At 35.7% G+C, this 21365-nt stretch overlaps 1 protein-coding gene across 1 annotated transcript in view; it reads right to left on the bottom strand.

The window, feature by feature from the left end:
- Window positions 1-305: 305 nt before the first annotated feature.
- Window positions 306-21365, bottom strand: part of LOC140164452 (two pore channel protein 1-like) — a 57537-nt gene continuing 36477 nt past the window's right edge. The window contains exons 15-24 of the mRNA XM_072187734.1: window positions 20332-20436; window positions 19488-19559; window positions 13412-13501; window positions 11658-11749; window positions 10563-10609; window positions 8395-8463; window positions 6870-6960; window positions 5236-5357; window positions 2380-2457; window positions 306-1550 (exon numbers count right to left, since the gene is read on the bottom strand). Of these exons, the coding sequence (XP_072043835.1) occupies window positions 1329-1550; window positions 2380-2457; window positions 5236-5357; window positions 6870-6960; window positions 8395-8463; window positions 10563-10609; window positions 11658-11749; window positions 13412-13501; window positions 19488-19559; window positions 20332-20436 (988 nt within the window). The 3' untranslated portion in view covers window positions 306-1328. The remainder of the gene's footprint in view (window positions 1551-2379; window positions 2458-5235; window positions 5358-6869; window positions 6961-8394; window positions 8464-10562; window positions 10610-11657; window positions 11750-13411; window positions 13502-19487; window positions 19560-20331; window positions 20437-21365) is intronic.

Below are 21365 nucleotides of genomic sequence, written 5' to 3' on the forward strand. Positions count from 1 at the left end.
GGCCAGCCTAGCCTTGACTAGGCCTAGCCTAGATTTATACCGAGGCCTATGACTATGATAAAGGCCTTGCGTTTCTAATACTTTAACCAATTAATGAACAAAGAATATATTAATGAAGGATATAAAACAAATATTTACTGCTCTTAATTCGGGATCTGGTGGAATCTATTGGTCCCCTCGGTGAACTGGAGACTGTGAGCCTACTATTTTACCTCGACCTGGCGGTCTCGGGAAAATAGTAGGCTCACGGTCTCCAGTTCACCTCAGGGACAATAGATTCCACCAGATCTCTCATGAGCAGTAAATATTTGTATAATATCAAATCATTGCATAACATAACAACCCATTACGGGCAGTGCTTAAATCATCTCTAGCTCCAACCTATCACATATCATTTTATATCACATCATTACCTACACGAAAAAATATGGCACTTATGAGGACTTACGAGTTGTGTGGAGAATATTTGGATCCATCAATAACTGTCAATGTCTCTTTGCTGCATAAAATGCTAATTGAAAGAACAAGGGGTCTAATTTCTTTAATCAGGGCGTCAATTCTCATAATAGCTCTTGCAAAACAGATTAGGTGATAATCAATTTTGATACTCCTCAAAGAGTAATTCTTGTACACACAACATTACTGAATTTGCTAAGAGAGTCAAATCTTGACCAAATTGAACCACTGAAGAACAAAACCAATGCCCTCTGTATTATCAGTACATGTGAGACATCAAACATCGTTTCTGTTCCCAAGTTAATAATTTCTTGAGCTAGTACACTTGATGATATCCCCTATCTATTACCTGTGCGTGTTAATGTGACCGCATCCGGTAACGACTGTGTCCGCGATTCTCTTGAGACATCAAATGTCGCTTCTGTTCTTAAGTCATTAATTCCTTGAGCTAGTACACTTGATGGTATCCCCTATCTATTACTAGTACGCATTAACGTGACTGTGTCTGGTTACGACCGTGTCCGCAATTCTCTTGAGACATCAAACGTCGCTTCTGTTGTTAAGTCATTAATTCCTTGAGCTAGTACACTTGATTGTATCCCCTATCTATTACCAGTACGTGTTAACATGACCGCGCCCGGTAACGACTGTGTCCGTGATTCTCTTGAGACATCAAACATTGATCATTTCTGTTCATAAGTCATTAATTTCTTGAGCTGGTACACTTGATGGTATCCCCAATCTATAATTACCAGTACGTGTTAACATGACCGCGTCGGTAACAACTGTGTCCGCGATTCTCTTGAGACATCAAACATCGTTTCTGTTCCTAAGTCATTAATTCATTGAGCTAGTACACTTGATGGTATTCCCTATCTATTACCTGTGCGTGTTAACGTGACCGCGTCAGGTAATGTCTGTGTCCGTAGTTCTCTTGAGACATCAAACGTCGCTTCTGTTCCTAAATCACTAACTTCTTGAGCTAGTACACTACTTGATGGTAGACTTTGATTTAGGTTGCCTCTACTCATCTGTCTGACTAGGAACTGTTGCAGTTCATGTCTTTGTTCTTGGTCTTGTAGCATTATCCATTCCTGTACGAGAGAATAATATATTTTTATAGCAACATTTTATAATAAAAAAAGAAAGGAAAAATAAAAAGCGCAATGATTTATAGTGCGCTACACACAGGCACAACGGACGTTGATCCACAAGCCTCAGCACACTTTACAGGTTGTCGCTGACCACTACAGCCCCACATCATTCCATAAACCATTTAACAACAACTCAGGGACTTTGCTGCTTAGAACGCACACCCTCAGACATTCCACAATAGATCTTCACAGCCAGGATCAGCTCGAGTTTTGTACCGGTTACAAAGAGCAGTAAGTTCCTTGTCCAGGGGAATTACGAGTTAACTCAATTTTTTCACGAAAGCGATTCCTTTTTACCGATCAGCACCAGATGAATCAACCCTCTTTCATGCGCTACTTACCAATCAAGGGTCATAGTGAGTTTGAATGACAGTGACATCAGAGTCCAAAATCTGTACAGTATTATTTTCAATCTGGCTACGCAAGAGGCTGCACCAACGGTGATAAACGCCATCTTATTTCTGTTCAGCATGAGCTTTTTACTCCATACAACACAAAACAGTGTTATTAATACACTCTTGAACAGACAGCTTAATTGACTAAGTCCTCAGGCATGCTACATTGAGATATTTCGGTATGATCAGCATTTTTATGAAAAGAGCAATTGTGCTGGATGATGACGTCCGAAAGTGGGTGAGAACATAATGTAAACAAAACTGGCCCAAGTACGGAGCCTTGAGGGTCACCATACAAAACGGTGGGGATTGGAAATCGATCTATTGAAAGATTGGGAACTAGTCTTTTTAATTCTGTCTTAAACAATACATACCTTAACTTCGTCAGCATACATTGTTTTACTTAAATCTGCTTTTGTTCTTGGTCTGGAGCCTCTATATGTAATGGCACCCTGTACATGGAGAGAAAAGTTCAAAAATTCTTGCCTAAAAAATTACTGCGACTACTCTGAAAGAATTGTATGTCTTCAATTTAATTTTGGGGCACTGCTATGCCCCAGAACACAAGCAAAACTGAAAAGATAATGTTATTGAGTAATAATAAAATGGATAGCACATATTATGCACCTCATTTAAAAAAAATTTAATACTTGGGATAATATGAATGGCCTGATATGAATGGCCATTGAAAAATGCATACCTTACATCAGCTCTTAATCGGCTGGCCTTGTGACATCACAGATTAATATCAATATATGCGGTGTGATCAAGCAAAATCAGTCTGAAGTCGGACATATTCAAGTTTTCTACACGATTGTATCAGGCATTTGCAAAGCTACATTTTGCAGAAAACCCCATAGAAATTGAATATTTAGTTCCAAAGATATGTGCAGTTGAAGTGTTTCCAAAACAAAAGACAGCAAAAGAAATTACCTTTGTTTGGCTGTATCTGAAAATCAATACTTCTCACTTCTCACTGAATTTGCCTGATTACATCACATATTTTATTTCAAGAATTGTATTATGACATCTTGCAAGAAGCATCACAAATTATTAATTACAGTCCTATACTTTTGTCTACTTTCTTTAACACTCAAAATGTAGACCAGACAGGTCAACTATAGCACTCTTAATGTGGGTCTACTTTTCAGCGTAGTGGTAAAAGCCTAACAATCCCTGCCGATTACGAGCTGACAAACTATAATATACTGAGCACCTGATGTAAAATTTATACCTAATTGCCAACCCTCCACCACATCACAATACATCTTACCATTTCAAGAAATTGCACTCGCAACCTCAGACAGAACCTAGGGGCCACTTTTATATATCACCAGCGTAAAAGGGCTTTCAAAAAGTACCCAAAGTTTGTTCATTATATAGTGTAAAATAGACCCAAAGCATGTACTATGTGTTTGTTTTCCTACGCTAAGCAAGTAATTTATTGTTATGAGTCGCAATGAACACACAGTAAAACACCACCAGTAGTGATCAGTCAAAAGGCCAATGAAAAAGCACATGTTTTGAGGAGTTTTGAGTATAATTTCAGGCAGAATGTTACCTTCATTGCAACTGATCTTGGTCAACATATTGGTGCCAAGTTTAGCTACTCTTTTCAAGTAACATCTGTGCAATTTTCCCCATTTTTGCTGTTTATGATAACCTAAAGGAGATACTACTGTCTGTTCAATTAGCTTAGATTCTTGAATTTTTAAGATATTTGAAAAAATAAATAATTGTGGCCAAAGTCATCAAAGAAAAGTGTTAGCACAGCCTTAGACCTAACGTGGTTTATACTTTTCAAATTCCAAAGTTCAATTTAAAACCCCATTTCTTTTCAATTTTGCCTCATTTTAGGCAGTTACTTGGGTCCACCATAAGGGTTCGCGACCTTTTTACAAATCGAGTGGGACGGTCCATTCTCAACTTAAGGCAGACCCTATCCAATTTGGCAAAACAATCTGTCCACCAATCTGTCCTGCCATTCCAATTGTTATATCGTTCCGGTTATTGGATAGGTTCTATAGGTGATGATGGTCCACCGGTTTTTGTTACACGAAACTATAGGGGGCCTAATTATGGTGCGATTACGTTTTATGCATAACATTATTCTGAGCATTATTTTTTTCCTAAACAATGACATTAAAATTATAGATTTCGTTCTTATTTCAACTGGTTTACAATGTAACTTGAGTTTTGTTTGATACCATCATTCCTTCCCAAGAATATCAGCTTTCGCTTGACATTTTCAGATACAGTGACTTTACAAGAATTGTTTTCTGTAACCTGATTGTTTTAAATAATATTTTCTGATGCAAAAATTCTTTTGTTTCCAAATGTCCTTCTCATAAAAAAAAAACACCCGGAATAACAAATTGAAAATAAATGGGTAATTTTATAGTAGGCCTATACCTTCTCAGACCAATTAAGTAAAATAAAATAAAATAAATAAATAAATAAATAAATAAATACGTAATGTTTCAACAGTAGGGTTTGCATACTGGCAAATATATAGCTATTTTGATGGACAATACTTCCTGATACGGATGGTCGAATAAATACTATCTCAGCGCATTATGACATTCGTCCCCATTGCTCTAAATGGATTGATTCAAAAAGTTTATGGTACCCGACGTTCTACGGCTTTTTATAAAAATATCGCGGGAAAAGACCAAAATTGAAAAGAAATGAGGTTCTAAACTGAACTTTAGAATTTGAAAAGTATAAATCATGTTAGGTCTAAGGCTGTGCTAACACTTTTCTTTGATGACTTTGACCACAATTTTCTATTTTTTCAAATATCTTAAAAATTCAAGAATCTAAGCTAATTGAACAGACAGTAGTGCATCATGCCAGGTCATGAAAAAGACCCTTTGTTGTACACGGGTGACATATATTTTAAAATACAAGTGCCCCCGATGAACGTAATGACAGACAGACATCCAGGAAACATAATACCTCTGGTGGAGGCATAAAAATTGCCAGTGATCAAATGCTGATAGTGTTTGCACAATCGTTACATGTGTTCAGTCATAGCTAGCGACTTAGCATCAAAGCTGGCTTTGATTTGGCAACTTATCAATCACCTTAACAAAATTTGCTTTTCCGATAAGCAATGGAAGTTATGTCACAAAAAAAAAACTGCTATGTTCCATGTGATTGCTTTGTATAATATGAGCATTTGGGTTAGGATTAGGGCTAGGTGACAGACACACAAAGTTTCTACTCACCCCTCTTTGTAGCTGCTGTAAAAGCATTGTTTGTGCTAAATCTGGTCTGTTTATTCTTGATGGATAAAAGATTTCTAGTTCATCTGCTGATAGTTGAGACTCTACCTCAATGGTGTTATCACCTGAAAAAAAAAAAAACAAGGGAAAGGATTATAGATGGTTGCCTACAAAAATGACAGCCTGAATAGCAGGCCATATCTAGTAATTTCTAGTAATATCTAGTACTATCTAGTAATTTCCATGATTTTTTCCTTGACACATGAGTGTGCATGCAGGTATAGAAAAATTGGGGGCCAATTAGCCTTGATCAAGGCTTCCTCCTTACTTTTTCTCTATTCATGCTCTTCATAGGACATAATCAGTGGTAGAAGTATCATATACTGGACTCTCTCAAATTTTTAGTCAGGTCAGATTTTTTGTGTAGGATGAAAGCCTTGACGGGTTTGTAATTGGATTAAATCTGGCCCTACACAAATGAATGGCAGAGCAAAAAATCTGCAACACAGATCTGAAGCAACCAATCACAGACTTCCCATGTTTAAGTCACTGCTATTTGGGAATCATAACTTTAAAAAAGGACCAACTTTGAATTTCATAAAAAAAAAAAATAATGGTTTTGTTATGAAATGTTCAACTGGGAAGAACTATATCCCATTCTTAGGAAATCAAGCTTAACCATCATAAATGAAGTGACATTATTTGTATAAATATTATATATTTCTTTTTACATTTTGTGTACAATTTGCAGTACAAACCTACTAAAATAAATGGACTTTCCCAGATTTCGAAAAATAACTGAAAACCTCCCATGGTGTATTATGTAATCAATTACCAACTCTACAAGTCCATGGTGCTGGCTACATGAGCTAGGGAGGAAGTGTGCCTTGTGGGCATGGTGGGCATTTTGCCCTTGCAGTGCACAGTATGCCTGGAGTAAAGTATAAGAAAGTCCACTATCTGGTCATGATCTGGCCTAACAATTTAGATGTAAAATAGATTTTTACAAAGTTAGGATGGTTAATAATTATTTTGAAAGAGTAACTTCAAAACTTTGAAACAGAAATATTTGGAAGATGTGGCAAAGCTTCCATGAATTTTACATTCACTAACTATGGACGCCAAAGGACTTGAAGCAGTCTAGGGGCCAATGCATGTCTACTTCAATTGATAGATGACCATGATCACACAATGACTACAAATAGGCTATTCCATACACCTTCTATGGAAGACATGACCATAGTCTTCCACACAGGGGGTTGGTGAAATCTACACTCCCTTATTCTCCCAAAAAAGGTTATATATTTTAAATGGAGTCACCCATTCAGGAAATCCACACTAGCCTGTGTGGAAGGTTAAGGTTCAACTGATTTCAATGTAAAGCAAAGCTACATTACTACATTCCTATTGATGCTACCCCAGAGGTACACTGCTGCCCAGCTACTATGTGGCTTATCTAAAGTACCAGTGCAGTACCAGTCCAGCACCAGCATGTATACTGTATGCATGATTCCGATATGAGTACTCTAGGGAGTACCCACATAGGTACTCTAGAGTACAAATGAAGTAGCTGCACAACTAGTGTACCTCTGGGGGTGGCAGCAAAAAGAATCTGGCATTGTATGTTATCAACTTACTGTCAATGTCTTGTAGATTATTTGTTTGCCCATACTGCATACGGAATAAGAACGCTTCAAGAATGAATGCAATGATGATTGTGACAACAACCTGTAATGAAGGGTTCAAAGGTTAAATCCCTCTTAATTAAATGAAGCTTTTACATCAAATAAAAAAAAAGGCAAAACATTTACAAATTTAAATTCCTCCTGGAGAGCAGCAGCCTTTAGTCTCAACTAACAAATAAGAAATAAGAGTGTGTGTGATCTGTATTTTCCTGTAAACAAAGACACACGCAAGTGTGTGCGTATAGCAAGCAATACACATGCAATTGGTGTCATCCTGGGTATGATGCAAAGCTTCGTAGAATGAGGAGGGAGAGAGAGCATGCATGAAAAGCTGATAAGCTGTAGACAGACCCTTCATCATTGAGTGCATCCCTCTCTATTTAATTCAAACACTTGAAGTGAAATTGTCTAAAATTCTCTGCAACTTATGCTGGTTTCATACTTTCTGCCGCGGCATGACGTTTCATCATGCCGCGGCAACGGCATGACTCTTGAAAGCCAATGTTGTCGCTCTGCACCGCTCTAAAAACGAAGCACCGCTCCGAGTTTCGGCAAAGCGATGGAGTGATCGATATATCGGCTTGCTATCACCGCTAGTGTTTTAGGTGCGATTGCGCAGTGGAGCAAAATCATTGTCAGAGCGACAAAGTGGCAAGCAGCAGGAAAGTATGAAACCAGCATTAGTACAGTCCAACTTTCCTTATCTGGACATTTTTATATGGATCTCTCTCTTATCTGGCTGTGTGATCATGGCAAGATAATAGAAGTTGGACTGAATTTTATATCTGGATTTATCTTTGTTATAAGATCTCCTTAAATAAACACAGCCAAAAAAGAAAGTCTCCAGTAGTTCCATCCCCATTTAATCAGATTCGGATGAGTTTATGGCAAAATAATTTATATAATAATTTTCTATACACTTTCTCTGCGAAGATTGATACCAAATTTGATATCAAAAGTTTAATCATCATGAGCAAAGGAGCCGTTGTTTGGAAATTCGTGCAATTTTAAAATGACAAATTACTTAATTGACCACGCAAAAATCAATGCATGGTATCAGCTTATTATGTGGCCTGAAGCATGCCCGTACAGGAATCATTGTACACTTGCTCGCGCACAATTGAAAGAGCGGGTATTTGATTTGCATTTTGACATGCATGGGCAAACCTTTAACCTGCCGGCCTATTCAGGCGACGTAATTCTTGGCACTCACGCTAGCTCTGCTACGTGATACAATTCCTATGTCATTTTTAAAATTGCACGAATTTCCAAACAAATGTTTCTATGCTCACGATGATTAAACTTTTGATATCAAATTTGGTATCAATCTTGAAGGAGAGTGTATAGAAAATTATTATATAAATTATTTTGCCATAAACTCATCAGAATCTGATTAAATGGGGATGGAACTACTGGAGACTTTCTTTTTTGGCTGTGTTTAGTATAGAACAACACTGTGATTTTTCTGCTTCCTTACCATACTTGACAAATAAAACAAAATGAAATACATCTGGCTCCACACTGTTGTAACCTCTGCTATTCCACGCTGAAAACACACAACAAAGCAAAGATGGAATATTGAAATTATGTAAAATAATTCTCTTTTGTGGGTGGGTGTGTGTGTGGGGGTGGGGGGGTAACATAACACATGTAAAGCATGGGACATTGGTCCAGTCATTACCAATTAACTGGGGATACACCTGCGACCGGGGACTTCCCCATGCAGTTGACAAAAGAGCTTTGACTCTGATAGACAAGATATGGACTACCCCTACAGAGGTGCTATTGTCTGTCCAATTAACTTAGACACCCAGTTTTTGTTACTATTTGAAAAAATATCCACTTTCAAAGAAAGTCATGAAAGAAAAGTGTTAGCATTTGCTGAGACCTAACAGGATTTTTGTGTTTCCAAAGCATTGAGTGAGAGTTTACCTGAAATTCTATTGAAATTAGAAGGTTTTTCTCAACACTTTAAAAATAATCTGGTAGAAGTTGGGTACCATTATTTTGGAAGGTCTCATTATACGGATTGGTAGGTGTGGTGATTTTGGATGGTGAATGGATGAATAGTAAATTAATTATACTCCTCACCAAAACATTTGTTCAATATAATTCAGTTCATAAAATGCAGAGTGTTTCTTAATGGTATATTTATTCTTCGTGTATTAACTCAGTGATCCCAGCTATCCCTCAACCAATTACAACAATTCGATGCGGTATTTGAATCTTCTTCTGTGCATGCTTGTGGCTTGGCCCAATTCTATAATAAATACAAATTGTATGCCCTATGAATGTTCTGATGTTATTGGTGAGGAGTATAATCCACAATACACTCCAGACGCATAGTAACTTGCCCTACCATTTGTTATAATGCATCAACTGTGACATCTTTTGAGTTATAGAAGTTGTGCATGAAAGCTCATAAAATTATTGATTGGCTCCAAACAAAGGATTTGAACCGGTGTCCTTCACCGTAATCATGGCGCAGTACAGTCCATTCAATCAAATAATTGTCATCAACCTATTTGATCGTAGTGTATTTGTTATGTGTGTGAGACGAACCGTCGCGGTAGATGCAATCATGCTTTTGTTGAGTGCATTTGAGTAGTCCACCATATTAACGGTATGATACGCATATGCACAACCTCTATTGTGAATTAGTGAAAGCATCTATCTTTATATTGCATCGATGATAAGGAATAAAGAATAAAGGGCGGTATTACTGATCAATATGCATGGTTACAATGTTCAAACACCTCTTATTGTAAATAGATTATCCCATCAAAAGTTTCAAGTCATTAGGAATATTCGCCTGGACCCAGATATCTTGCTGTAAATCGGTCAAAATTGAATAAAAGTAGACATGGAAAAATATTTTTTCATCGCTTTACTAATAATTTCTGTTAGGTCTAACAGTGTTGAGCAACTTTCCTTTCATGACTTTTTGCCAAAGTGTAAACTTTTCGAAATAAATCATAAAAACCGGGTGTCTAAGTTAATTGGACAGACAATAACAGTAGGGGTTGCATCCATTCTGGCATAGTACAGAATCAGTCTTTATACACTGTCTGGTCTCTACTATATGTGACTGCACATACTGAAACTGGGGAATGAGTTTTTATGGCAAAGTGAGGACATTTTATCTGCTTGCATTGTAAATTCAGCTTCAATAAGCATCACTGGTTACAAAGTTTGACACATGTATGCACATGTGCGTCCCTGTTACAACTTGTATTTTGACTGAATTGTCTGTTCTTTTAAGGCCTATTAAAAACTGCCTGCATAAAATTTTGTAATAAAATTTGCACATGATGCTAATTGAGCAAGTACGTATGCAAGGGCAAGGCCCTTGTTTTCAAAAGAAAGGGGTCTATACAGAATACTTTCCTCATGGTCTTTTTCTGGTCTCTTTAAAACAAAATATCCATCTGAAACATAGATGATGGGGTATAGTGACATACCCATTGACCACTAACAGGAGTGAAAAGTATCTTGGTCACTTTAAAAGTATTATCAGTGACGCGAGTATAGTCCCACCCGTTTTTGGGTGAACATTTTTCAAAATTTGGGGGTGGGACTTTACTCGAAGGTGGGACTATACTCGCGTCAGTACGGTAATATATCTTTAAACATGAGTTGACTTACCATGATGACATGCCAGTTGTTAATTACAGTCAGTTCAAAAAGTGTCACTGAAATTACAAAATGTCAGGGAAATACATCAGCAAAGTTACCTACTGCAGGAATGAGAGGGGGTTAAACCTTGTTGGACCAACCAGGGGATGACAAACAAGCTTGCATCCAGATGGAATATGAAGAAGAAATACTGTTTCAGTTCTAAGAACAAGTTATTTGAGATATAGGCAAATATAACTCATCAAATGTAAAGAACAAAACATGTGCTGTTTTTAATCATAGTTTCAAAACTATACATTGGATTTTTTAAAGTAGGGGGTCAATTAAAGGAAGGTGACCAGATATATTTGGAGAATTGAATTCTTTAAAATTGACGTGTAACATAAAGTGTCGTCCCTTTCAAGCATTCATGTAAAAAGAACTTGTACCGTATTCATTCCAATAAGCGCCCAGGGCGCTTAACAAAGTCATTTTGGGTGGGCGCTTATTTTTTTTACCTTGTTTACCTAATTTTTTCGTAAGGGGCGTTTATTAGAGACAAATTTTCGTATGTTATAAAAGGGTCCCAAGATTTTCTGATGCAGAAAATGTATTGCAAGTTTATGCAGGACTTGTAGTCCTGCAGCTATTTCACTGTATCGACATCTATCTGTCACTTCAACATTAATGGTACCCTTTAGCAAATTGAAAATACCCTGGGTGGGCGCTTATTGGAGCATGGGCGCTTATTGGAATGAATACGGTAAATGGACTAATTCCTATGACATTTATACAGCGTGATGATCATGATAATAATCTACAGTGTTTTAATTTTATGATATTCATGTAAATAAATTGATGTCAATAAAAGATCCAATTTTTCTCATTAACATATTGAAAGTAGGAGTTCCAAATCGGTGTATTTCCGAAGATATCATCAAAAAACTGTCCAATTAGTCTCAAACGTGGTATACCACAATTAAGACTAATTCAACATTTTTTTTAAATAATAATTTGATATTCATACCCCCTTGTGGAAGATGTTTCCAACATCTTCAACAGGGGTAGTGTGGATTTTAAATGGAATATCATTTATTCTTATATTAATAATTTGACTGATCTTACCATAACTATTGATGATGTTATCAAAGTTGTTTAAATAGAAATACATCTTAAACTGGGATGAGTTGCTATAGAAGTCTTCTACTGAGCTGTTTCTGAAATGCAACATACAATACAACATAAGATAGCCATGGTCACATTTTAACATGTGAGGGCGGGCTTCATTAAGCTTCATGTGCACCAAGATCCTGCCTTAACTGTGTAATCCAATAGGAAAATGAAGAAAATTTGGATTTTGACCTCAAAACTCCAACCTAGCATGATTTTTAGAAAAATGCATCTGTGGAATACTACTTACTATCAAGTAGTGAAAGCCACATTTCATGAAACATTAGCACATTTTTGTAAAATGGCCCTGCGTGCTCAAAAATTTGGCCCTAAAATACATACACACATGAAGACATAGGAAGCCATTGATAATGCTGGGACACACAATTTGGGACATTCAGGCGAGCTACTTTTCCTCATAACATTGTCAATTGTAGGCCTACATACATGATTGACCCCTCATTTTTTAAGTTAAATGATTCTCTTTTTAATGAAAGCAATTTTAGATGAATTTATTAAATTTCAAAATTTTATGAACATGCCTACATAAGGAAATCATATCATATTCATCTGAATTACCACCACTTCTAAGGCCAAAAAATACCCAAAATAGTATGTCTGAGAGCTTGCAATTTTAAAATCTAATGCAGACTGAGAGTACTAAATTAAGAGAGGCGCTACATCGATCGCTCAAGTGAGGACAGCGTGAGCTCGATACCTGTATAAGAGTCTGTTCATCACGCCACAAATCCAAAAGGTGTTTCTGAATATGTAATGATATGAATGAGCTATAATGTGGCGTAGCTACTGAAAAGGCGCTGTCATTGGATGTATGTGGTTCATTTTCCTATGAGTTATTGTTGTTGTTGTTTTAAATGTTTGTTTTTTTGTCTTTTATATGAACGCACCGCCAATTAAGGCGTGTGCTACTGATATAGGCCTAAAAACGTCCGTTCAAATAAATAAATAATATAAAATATGCCCATATTGTTGTTGCTGGGCAGACGTCACGCTATCTGCAAACGGTACAAAAAGGTGACTAATAGAAATATATTACGGATCTTGGCAGCAGACAGATTGCGCTGTCCTCTGACCCTGACTGTTTGCCACGTTGACCTAGATAAACACGTACAAGCAGGGGATGCGACTGTGCCACAGGTTTTGTCTACGGAATCGGTATAGGCAATTTGTACAGAGTGCCGCTAGCCTGATGCAGAACGCATTTCCCCTTCTTGTTTTCTTCTGTTCCCCCAACTAAACTTCAGTCAAAATAACCTAAAGATGATTGACACTTTTTAACATGCTTTCTTATAAACAACATGAAATATTTTCATTAATGTAAAGTGTCAATCACACAATTCTTCCACCAAATTATCTAAGCTATATTTTTACCATGTTTATTTGAAAAATAAAATATTTTGCAAAAAATCAATTTAGTCCATTTCTCTGAGACCAATGATAAACGCAAAATGAATCTGTACGGCAGCTTGTTTTCTTTGGGCTAACAGACTTGTACTTGAAGCAACTCCTTTGCAGTGAACTTATTTGCAATGAAATTGGGTCGAAAATTTAACCAGAAAAAAACGATCTAAGCATCGATCAAGTTACAATGTCTGCAACGTTTTATATTCTGCATTTATTTCTCATCTAAAAATTAAACAATTCTGTTATCACAAATTAGAAATGTCACCATATTCTGTTGTACTTACTTGCAGCAGTTTTTCAATTTCACACCTCCAAAACACTCCATCCCAATAATGGCATAGAAATAGTAGATGATGATTAATGTTACACCAACACTAGGAATGCATGAGGAGAAAATGGCAAAGTTATGTCTCAACATAGGCAGATATACACTGAGCCAAAAAAGAAACTTATAATTTTTCACAAGGTCATATCTAAAAATCCTGTCTATCAAAATTAACCAAAATTACACACAGGATTGCCTCAATACTCTACTCTAAACACATGTCACTAACTATGCAGTTGTGCAACTGACACAACAGCAAAATGCACTGACATGCAACACCTTCCTGGACCACATTCACAGCGCAACAGATTTCTTTGGCTGGGATCCAATTATTCGCCTGTGAATGTGATCCCGGAAGCTGTTCCGTGTCAGTGCATTTTACTGTTGTGTCATTTTGATTTGTGAAATCTTTATTGAGGGATTTAAACTACTTCAGTGGCAAGCACTGCTTTCCAAGCAGGCCCTCATACAATATAAATATTTACAACATTATTACAGAATATTTACAAAATAACATGATATTTAAAATGTATACAAAAACATCAATAATAAGTATGAAAGAAAATAAATGCATCCCAAGTACATGAACGATATAAATCTAAAAAATACATACAAAATAAAAATAAATGATTATGATTTAGCAGAAGTAATGATGCATGTCTTGAATTGATGCAAAGACAGAGTTTCAAGGTTTACGATATGATGGTGATAAGTTATTCCATAAGTTTGCAGCTCTTACAATAAATGTACGTTTACCACTATTAGAATTGTATTTAGGCACGATCAATGTGTTAGAAGAATGACTCCTTGTATTGTGATCATGAGCATTATGAACAAATTCTAATTGATTACATAAATATTCAGGACAAATATTTTTGATACATTTAAAGGTAAGAATAATCATGTGATTAGACCATCTATCACAAAGTTTAATCCAATTTAAAGAATTTAACATATCATCTACTGGTGTTCTGATATCAGCAAAGAGAATTGTTCAAGCTAATCTGTTGTGAAGTACTTGAAGCTGATATTGATTGGTTGCAGAACAGTTAGACCAAACACTGCTGGCATAGTCGAAATGTGGAATTACAAGTGCATTAGAGAGCATAACTAAGGTTTTATGAGGAAGGAAATACTTTTGCACGTTTCACAACACCAATTCTCTTGGAAACATTTCCAGATAAATAATCAATATGTGATGACCAAGACATATTGCTATCAAACTTAATACCAAGATATTTGAAAACATCAACTCTTTCAATAATTTTGTCATCAAATGTGAGAGTTATGTCATTGTAACGATTAAGTGTTTGATTAGTTCCAAAAATCATAAACTTGGTTTTATCAGTATTTAATGTGAGCTTATTAGCTTTAAACCAGTTAGCAACAGATTTTAGGTTAGATTCTAGTTGCACTTTTAGATCATCAACATTTTTTGCTTTACACATAAGAGAAGTATCATCTGCATACATTACTGTCTTACAAGTTACAACATCAGGTAAACAATTAACACAAATTATAAATAGTAGAGGACCTAAGATTGAGCCTTGAGGAATTCCAGTATTATAAGTTTTGAAATCTGACAGAAAAGAATTCACATGCACAGCTTGAGCCCTATTACTTAGGTATGATTTAAACCAAGCAAGTTCATTACCTATAATACCATAGTCAGCAAGTTTATTAATTAGAATTTCATGATTTACCGTATCAAAAGCCTTTTTAAGTCTAAAAATATAACTCCTGTTGCAAAACCATTGTCCATATTATTAAGAATATAATCTTGAACATCTAATAAAGTTGTTGTTGTGGAATGATTGGATCTAAAACCAGATTGAGAATCAGAAAGGATATTTCTACTACAAAGATAATCATATAATTGGTTATGAACAGTTCTTTCAATAATCTTTGAAATAATTGGCAAGACAGAAATTGGCCTGTAATTGCTTACATTGTTCTTATCACCAGATTTAAAAATTGGAGTAACTTTGGCTTTTTTCCACTCATCAGGAAATTTGGAACTGTTTAAAGAAATGTTACAAATATGAGCAAGTGATTTTGACACATAAGGTGCAGCCAATTTGAGTAGTTTTACACTGAATTTATCTAAACCGGGTGACTTATTATTATCCATATTAGTACATATTTGATTGTATACAAAATCATAGGATACAGAATAGAATCTAAAACTCTCACTATGGTTACATCGATATATACTACTTTTCCCATCATTACATGGGCAGATGATATCAATATTATCAAATTGTTTACTAAGTTCTTCACCTACTGAGGTGAAGAATTGATTAAATGAGTCAGCAGTGTCTTTACCTGTAGCAATATTACCATGACCATTCTGGCTTATAATGTTAGGCACATTTGGCTTATCCTTTTTACTTGGAATTACTTTTTTAAGTGTTTTCCATAACTTTTTACTATCATGTACATTATCATTAATTGCCTTTTCAAAGTGCTTCTTCTTCAAATAAAATTTCATATTGTTAACTCTATTTCTAACTGACTTAGCTTTTTCCCAATCATCAGGGTCATTGCTTTTATGAGCCTTGGCATACAAATAATCCCTATCCTTACACAATTTAAGAAAATTACTGTCTACCCATTCAGGAGATGTCCCTTTATACGCTTAGTTTTAAAAGGTGCATGTTTATCACATGCTTCATTAAACAATGATTGCCACTTAGATAAAGCATCATCAACATCATCAATACAGTTTACTTGTTCCCAATCAATATTCTGAATTGTGTTCACAAAGTGTGATTCATCAAAATTTTTGAAGTTTCTTGATTTGACAGTTCTTGGAGGTAATTTAATTTGTTTGTGTTTACGAACAACATATATTAATGAATGATCACTAAGTCCTAAACTATGTACACCTGACGAAATGACCAATTCTGGACGAGACACAATGATCAAATCAATTATAGTTCTACTTTTATCAGTAATTGAGCTGACACATTTGGTATTTTTTTGCAAGATTGGATACTTTTTTGTTTCACTCTTTTTTGCAACATCCAAATTAAAATCACCTAATATATACACATCTTCATAAATATCATTGCACTTTTGAAACAAAACATCCAATTTATCAATATAATCAACTGTAGAATCTGGAGGACGATAAACAGTACCTACAGCAATAGGTTTGGTGTTAGGTAAGTTGATTTCAATAAAAATTGCTTCTATCTCATCATCATGAATATCAATATTTTCTTTAAAACATAAATTTTCTTTTACATAACACATTACTCCACCATGAGCCATCCCATTACTTCTATCAAGACGACAAAAATTATAGCCACTCATCATAAGTTCAGAGTCATCAATACTATTATCTGTCCAGGTCTCACTCAGACAAAGAACATCAATATTGTTTTCATGCACAAAAATATCCAGATAATCAAGTTTGTCAATAATACTTCTAATGTTTAGATGAGCCATTTTGAGGCCTTTCTGCAACTTGCACTTTAAATCAACAAAACACTTACCAAAGGGAGCTCATCATTAGCAATTAGTGTAAAACAGAAATTACATAACCAATTCACAGAAGTATTTGTTAAAGATCTATCAACACATTGAGCATGAAAATCAAGAGTACAATTATTACAAGATACATGCTTAGACTTACCAATTTTACAACTACAATCTCCACAAAACATATTTTCTTGGTGACTCGTTATATTACTACTTTTTTCAAGATTAGACTTTTAAGTGTTTAGATTGTTTGATACGAATTGTCTTAAAAAAGAAATGAAATTGCTAGCCAACTGTGTTGTCCCTGAGCTGACGCATTTAAGGTGAATGCCATCCTTTGCAAGATTCCTATGTACAATGTTGCTATTGTCAATATAGTTCAAATTTAAAAGTTCACATGTCTCCAATAATCTGCAGTTGAATTCTTTAATCCAGGCACATCGTCCTTTGTGTTTCTGGATTGTTAGTGATGATATGGCAATAGATATCTGTGAGTCAATTTGCTTAATTCCAAGAATAAGTTCTGTAAGCGCGGCAAGGCATTCTTGTGGGAGAGTAGTCCGAATGTTATTGGTCCCACAGTGGACAATGACTGAGGAGGGATTGTACTGCCTAATGTATGATGGTGCTAGTCTAATCCATGTTTCAATTCTGCTGCCTGGAATGCATTCGTTTACAACATTGAGGCGTCGCGACATTCTTCTACCATCAAGGTATTTGGGGATTGAATCCCCCAGAATTAGAACGGTATGTCGTGGGCGTCTTGATTTCTGTGTAGTGGATGAGGCTTCAGGTGCTGCCATAGAATAGCTAGAAATTGATGCTGCATCAGGCATGTCTGGCATGTTGATAACACATTCACTACTGGCTGTGGCTGGTCTTGTATGAGTATGTCTACTTGTCAGTTGGACAACTGCTTGGTTACTGACATGTGTTTAGAGTAGAGTATTGAAGTAATCCTGTGTGTAATTTTTGTTCATGTACAGGCGAATAATTGGAACCCAGCCAAAGAAATATGTTGCGCTGTGAATGTGATCCAGGAAGGTGTTGCATGTCAGTGCATTTTGCTGTTGTGTCAGTTGGACAACTGTTTGGTTACTGACCAGTGTTTAGAGTAGAGTATTGAAGTAATCCTGTGTGCAAATTTTGTTCATTTTTATGGAGAGGATATTAAGATATGACCTTGTAAAAAATTATAAGTTTCTTTTTTGGCTTAGTGTATAAATGTTAACCCCATGGCACTATCAGACAAATTATCACTCTCTAAGAACTATTTTGATTGGTTATAAAGAGGACTATATCATGCATTGAGCCAATCAGAGATATGTTAAGAACAGTCAGTAGGGTTTAAGGGAATTGAGCTTTTAAAAGTGTTAAGAGCTGTATTTTGATTTGTTACTGAGATGATTATATCATGTAATTAACCAATCAAAGGCATTGTAAGAAAGGTGGTAGTGCCCATGGGGTTAAAGTTATAATTACGTGAACTGATCAGTTTCTGAGGTTTGAATTCACAGCCAATACACAAGAAGTATTAATAAATATAATCTACAATTTCGCAAAATAATTTGCAGGGATTTTTTTTTATGGATACGGTATGCAAGGCTGGATTTACCTTTTTCAGGGCCCTGGGCCAGGCTAAAATTTAGGGCCCCTGACTATCTAGATCCATGTGTTATACCCACATCCCTTCCCTATAACCTATATATTTTCTCATTCCAAATAAGAGTTTCACTAAATTTTACCATGGGGGTATTGGTAGATGCGCAGTAAAAAAAACAGGGGTCTTTCCAGGGGAACATACCCGTTATAAATCCAAAATTTATTTATTTAATTTAACATACCCGTATGGTCATTTCTGTTAAGGGGGTACTACACCCCTCAATAAATTGTGTCTATTTTTGTATTTATCTCAAAAAGTAATAACACAGTAGTAACAAAAGTTATGTATATTATAGGGGCAAGGAATCAAATTACTACACTGGAATTTTAGTGACCCAAAACAAGCGGTTTGTTATTTATGATTAGAAATAAGGTACCGCTAGGATGTACCTCAATTCCTATCATATATACTGAACCGCTTGCCTTGCGTCACTGAAATTTCAGTGTAGTAATTGGATTCCTTGCCCCAATAATATACGTAACTTTTGTTACCAGTGTGTTATTATTTTGTGAGAAAAATGCAAAAAATAGTCACAAATTTACCACAGGGGGATAGTACCACCTTAAGTGCCCCCTCCCCAGTTTCCAGCTGGTTATCAAATTTTACTACTGTAGTTTAGAGCCATGGCAAAATCATTACCAGTCATTCCAACCAGTCAAGTATCAATAGCCAGTGAGTAGCTTTGGCGTACTTGGTGCTCACTTCGTTCGCGACTTGTGCTGCTGCGCTCGCTATCTGGACATCGCGATCACGCTGTGCTCGCGACTCTTACTGCTGCGCTCGCAATTTGGACATTGAATTCCGTTTGCTTCGCTAGCGACTCACACTGCCACGCTCGCTATCTGGACATTGCGATCAGAGAGAAAGAGAGAACTGAGCCTTTTACCTTGACATTCTTGGTATAAGCACATAGAGTGTACCCATCACATCTCTGTAACGCTTCTTGATTTTAAACAATCTGAAATCAAAAACACAAATATATGCTGTCTGCTGTTTACCAATAACACAATAAGGGTGGTCGTAACCCTGGAATTATGGAAACTTTTGGGTGTCATAACTGCTAAATTGTTGGTCTAAGTCTAAAGAATATAAAAGTATACATTTTAGAATGGCAAAAACTTGATGAATTCATATGTGAGGTCAAATTTGGGCCAAAATGCTCATTTTTGGAGAAAATCCTCCCCCCCCCCCCGCAAAAAAACGGGTTTTTTTTGGTCAATGTAACAAAAAAATTCTTGGGCAAAAATTTTTTTTTTAATTCATTTTTAAAAACTAGATAAAAATATCTAGGATTTTTTTTGGATCAATTTTCAAAAAAATCATGAAAATGCCTAATTTTTGCCCAAATTTCAAATATTTTTGGTGAAGTTCAAAATTCAAAAAAATAAAAAAAGGTTTCTAGATATTTTTATCTAGTTTTTAAAAATTAATCAAAACCTGCTTTTTTTAAATTTTCTCCAAAAATGAGCATTTTGGCCCAAATTTGACTTCACAGATAAATTGATCAAGTCTGTGCCATTCTAAATATGTATACTTTTATATACTTTAGACAAACAATTTAGCAGTTATGAGGCCCGAAAGTTTCCATAATTCCAATGTCAAGACCACCCTTAATAACTAGAATAACCAAAACCTTTAATTTATATTTTGTATATGTTTGCTCTGCTCTGATTGATCCAATGGGAGAAATTATCACCATACATAATTATAGAGATCTGTTTTGTACCAACCTGAGAAGCCTAAGTGGTCGTAAGATCACAATATAGTAGAAATTCTGATCAAACTCTTCACATAGTATACCAACAACAGCAGTAACGGTCACTACAAAATCAAATCTGTGTGTGAAAGAAAACAACAAAACATGTATTACCCCATAATTATAGACAAGAACCCTCCAATGGCCAACTAATACTTATGCAGAAAAAAAAGAATGTCTAACCAAAGCTTGTGAAGATTTCGTGGCAAAAACTGGCAAAAACATGTTCTTGCCAATTTTTGCCTGGTCTAAACTTATAAAAATGGCAAAAAGTCATATGTAGTCAGTCAAATATTAAAAAGTAACACAGAAAGCTCATAAACAATAACACACAACTTTTAATCAATCATTCAACCTATTTTTTGTCTCGTCAAGTCCTTAAAATGAAATGTTTTGAATTTGATATGCCACATTGCAGTTAAATGCACTAGTGAGCAATGAAAACCCATGCCTTTAAATCTTGATATGTTACTTATAATTACCAAATCTGGCCTTGTTACACTCAGGAAGTTATTTTTGTAACTTGTTTTGAGATGAAAAAAATAAACCATTCATCAGTTTTTTAGTTTTTGCCGGCAAAAACTGTTTTTGCCAAGTGGTTAAAACCGCAGTTGAAACGCAGAATGCGTCCCCACCCCTCAAACTCAGTAAAAAGTCTTTACCAACATTTTATTTAAAAAAAATCAAAATGTCCAATTTCTCTGAGATAAAAATGCACAACACAAAATTAATGAGCATGGCGTGGCAGCTTTGCGACAAACTTTTTTCGACTTGGCTCATTAGGCTCATCACCGACTTTATTTAATTGATTGCAATATCTCTAACAGGTCACCATCTCAAACTGGAGCGATTCCGTACTCAAACTTAAGTACTCCTCCCCCATGCATGCTTTAATTGCCACGCACGCTTTGCAAAAGCCTTCTGGCACGTTCCTAGACAAGCATGAAAAACAAAAATGCACTTTTTGTGCATGCATTTGCAGGCAGGAGCTTGTTTTGGTAGCAAAAT

The sequence above is a fragment of the Amphiura filiformis genome, chromosome 11 (genome assembly GCF_039555335.1).
Source record: "Amphiura filiformis chromosome 11, Afil_fr2py, whole genome shotgun sequence".
In the NCBI taxonomy this organism is placed as follows: domain Eukaryota; kingdom Metazoa; phylum Echinodermata; class Ophiuroidea; order Amphilepidida; family Amphiuridae; genus Amphiura; species Amphiura filiformis.